The 3872-nt window shown below is 43.9% G+C and overlaps 1 protein-coding gene across 1 annotated transcript; it reads right to left on the minus strand.

Moving 5' to 3' along the window:
* Positions 1-506: 506 nt before the first annotated feature.
* LOC103521789 (transmembrane protein KIAA1109-like) lies at positions 507-3463 on the minus strand (the record flags this gene model as incomplete). Its single annotated transcript, XM_017448888.2, has 4 exons — positions 507-872; positions 1675-1951; positions 2337-2552; positions 3308-3463. Coding segments are annotated over 4 exons (905 nt in total), but the record flags the coding sequence as incomplete, so codon positions are not given.
* Positions 3464-3872: the final 409 nt, after the last annotated feature.

Consider the following 3872-nt stretch of genomic DNA (forward strand, 5'->3'; position numbering starts at 1 on the left):
GTTTTCAGCTATACTGACTAAACGGTTAGAGATATTGTAAAAGTTAATATAGAACATAAAAATAAGCATCATTCAATAGGATAAGGAAAGCCAGATTTTTCTTGTTTTTTATTGAACTAGGTTTTATCTAGAAAGTTGCTCAACATTTAAAACAAACGTTTTGCAGCATTTGGACAACTGTTGCGACAGAATCAACTGGAATTTGGTTTGTTTGTTCAATCACCTTCAAGAAGTAGAAGTTCCTAAGCCAAGATCCATACAGATACATTACAGAGGGGCCTATTTCCAGTTCTAAGTTGACTTTATCAGCAGACATACTGTTGAAGTAATCGACACCCACTGTATGAGTAATCGTCCTGATTTATAATTGTCGATATAGAACATGTAATTTTCTTAGTTCGTTCAATTACCTTCAAGAAGTAGAAGTTCCTAAGCCAAGAGCCATACAGATACATTACAGAGGGGCCTATTTCCCGGTTGCCATGGAGATTACATGTTGCCAAACGTAGCGGTGAGGTTACTTACCTGTTGCTGTTGTCCCGCGCATATCAACTGTCTCAGGCGTACAGCCGGCAACACTGCAGTCACTCCGGCCTTTACATGGTTGCCATGGAGATTACATGTTGCCAAACGTAGCGGCGAGGTTACTTACCTGTTGCTGTTGTCCCGCGCATATCAACTGTCTCAGGCGTACAGCCGGCAACACTGCAGTCACTCCGGCCTTTACATGGTTGCCATGGAGATTACACGTTGCCAAACGTAGTGGGGAGGCCCACAGGTTGAGGGCGGTTCCGGATTCTATCAGATAGAGGTCGATGGCGTCTATACAGACGCGGGTCATGCGATACTTGATGTCATCCCCGGATGGACATCTGGAACGGAAACGCCAAATAATCTCCTTATTTCATTGTTCCTACGTCAGCTCCCATGGCGTAGTGGTCACTGCGCTCGCCTTGCACGCGGGAGACCCGGGTTCGATTCCCGGCGGGGTCAAGTTGGCGTAGTGGTCACTGCACTCGCCTTGCACGCGGGAGACCCGGGTTCGATTCCCGGCGGGGTCAAGAAATTTGTATCTGCAAAGGATTGATTCCGTGACTGGCTGTAGGTAAATATTGGATTTTAGGATTATTGAGATATGGGGAAAATCCTACAATGCTGCAGTGAGCACCAAAGTTGTGCCATAGCAACACAAAGAAACTGCATTTACATTACATTGTTCCTACCATTGACCGAACGAAGTGAAGGTCTACGTTTTAACTCGACCGTTTTGCATTTGGTTTGGATGTCTGTTTGTTTGTTCCGCTATAAGATGCGATTGCCTGGCCCGACTTCGATGGCATTTGGTAAATGAGTTCCTTGAATCAGGGCACGTCGATCCGTAAAATTTGGGGTCCCAGAACTGAGTGGCTACCAATTTTTACTTTGTGGTCTCAACTTTTCTTCTACCAATAGATGAGTTGAAGTTGAAAGTAAATACCTTTTCAAGTGTTTTCCTTCAGACTCCAGACTTGTCCAAAAGGTTTAGTTAGCTACAAGAACTTTTCTTCATGTCAATACTAATATTAAGTAAAGAAAGCAAATGATACCTCTGTGGTTAATGAACCGTGGGAAATCATGAAAATCAAAAATGGCCCGAGGCTTGAGTAAGTTTGGGAGCCCCTGCTCTAAACTCACCTATATTTGCCATCAGCATCAGACTCCGGGCACGTCAGGGGCGGTATCCCATGGTGACACTCCGGGGGTAGGCGCGGGGCTTGTAGTTTACTCTCAGGGTCGGTAATAAGGAGCACCAGAGTTTCCAGGCCCGTGATCACATGGTATAGCTGGGGGGAGGTGAATTTGCCGGAGAGTTTGCCCAGTTGTATTTCAAGTTGCCAGGCGTATTCGAGCGTTTCCTGATCTAGGCTGCGACCAGTATCCGAGAACATGGCATGACCTCGAATTTGTAGACCTGAGGAGACAACGAACGAAAATAAAAACCTTATGTCATGAATATTACAGAAAGTGAAGCTGAGAACATCTGTACATTTTTGTGTGGATATCACAGTCTTACTAATATTTGCTTAGTCTAGCTGGGAGACTTTAAACAGGGAGTCTGAATTTCCCTTTCTAAAGAAATAGCAAAGGTTGAGTGCGAAGGGCATCCGCTTGTAAAATTTGAAGCGAAAACCAAATGTCAGCCCAAAGCAATCACCTTGATTAGGGCTGATTGAGAGGCTGACGAAAAACGCCGACCCCGTCTGTACACGCGGAAAAAGGCGAAGAAAAAGAAGAAGAAGATCCTATAGGACGGAAAGTAACGTGATCAGCTGAATTTTTCACTTTCGTTCACATACCAGACAGCATAAGATGACCTTGTTGTAAGTGTTTGTCTTTGGATGTTCTGTTCAGAACTCGGTCCGTAGTTATAGAGTATACTTCGGGCAGGAAAAGGGCCAGGTCCACGCTTTCGCCTTGAATCCAGAAGCGAAGAGGGAGAGTGGCTGGTAGGAAGTCGTCGAATGGGAGGTCGAACGAGAAGTCGAATAGGTCTCCACAGATGGCGATGTGGGCTGAAATAAATGTCATAGTGCTTATTTATACTGTTTGAATAGAACTAAAATTAGTTTTCATAGCGAATAGCTTCCTAGTGACCCAAAAGACCCAAAAAACACAACTTCGACCCAAAGATGAAATCGACCCAAACTTTCGTTAGAAATGAATAGTTCACCCCTGAAGGGGATTTAGCTAAAATTTCTTTCCTCTGGCAGTAATTTACCAAGCAGATCCTTTTCACAACTTTGGTGGATATCACAGCATTATAAGAACGTCATTTATCTTTCTACTCTAGTAATGGAGCAGTTGCAAATGGGTAGAAATTATTAATAAATGGTCGATTTCTATGTAAAAAGTTGGGAAAAATCCAAATCTGAGGTCAAAACTCCGAGATAATAACTGTAAAAGGTCGAAAATTCAATTTTTATTTACCGTCAGAGTCCTGAACTCTGACGTCAGACTTCAGGAGATGCGCAGAAACGTATGCGCACAAACATGAATTGCGCAGAAATGCATGCGAGCAGTAATTTACCAAGTAATTTACCCTTTTCACAACTTCGGTGGATATCACAGCATTATAAGAACGTCATTTATCTTTTTACTCTAGTAATTCCGAAACTGGTCGCTACTCGATTCCGACTCAATTGCCCACAGGAGACTGGGGGTGCAGCCGGTACTCCAAACAGAGAGCCGAAAAAACTTCGACCTGGCATGAGTCTACTCCCCGTGAGTTCACGTGACGTGATGGTCGTGTGTTTCTACCTTTACTTACAGTTTTCCTGATGTTGAGAGGAACAATCTATCCAGTTGGACTCGTTGGCCAAAGTGATAAGTTCAAACTCCTTAAGGAGTACTGTAAGGCGCCAAGTATAAGGAACAAAATGAAGGAGATCTGGCTTGGACTTGGTGGACCAATCGTTGATTATATCTGAGAAAACAAAACATTTCAATAAATAAATGAAGATGGCGTATGTAAGGAATTTTAATTGTGTTAAGACAGCGCGAACGACCTACCGTACGTAGTGTTAAAGCGCTTTAAAGGAAAAAAAAAAAAAAAAAAAAAAGGATAAAGTCCGCCCCGAGCAAGAATCGAACCCGCGACCTAGCGCTTATAAGGCAGACGCGCTACTCTCCAAGCAATCTAGGCTGACAATCTAATAACCTATCTTAGGTTGTGCCCGCACATAATCGACCACAGAGCCAGGTATTGAACTGTGTGTTCACTGGCCGTCAATCCATCATTGATCGAAAGCCAGTCAACAAAGTTTGGACACACGCCAGCCTAGTTAGCTTAGTTGGTAGTGCGTCTGCCTTGTAAGCGCTAGGCCGCGGGTTCG

Source organism: Diaphorina citri, unplaced genomic scaffold (genome assembly GCF_000475195.1).
Source record: "Diaphorina citri unplaced genomic scaffold, Diaci psyllid genome assembly version 1.1 scaffold5939, whole genome shotgun sequence".
Lineage (NCBI taxonomy): Eukaryota > Metazoa > Arthropoda > Insecta > Hemiptera > Psyllidae > Diaphorina > Diaphorina citri.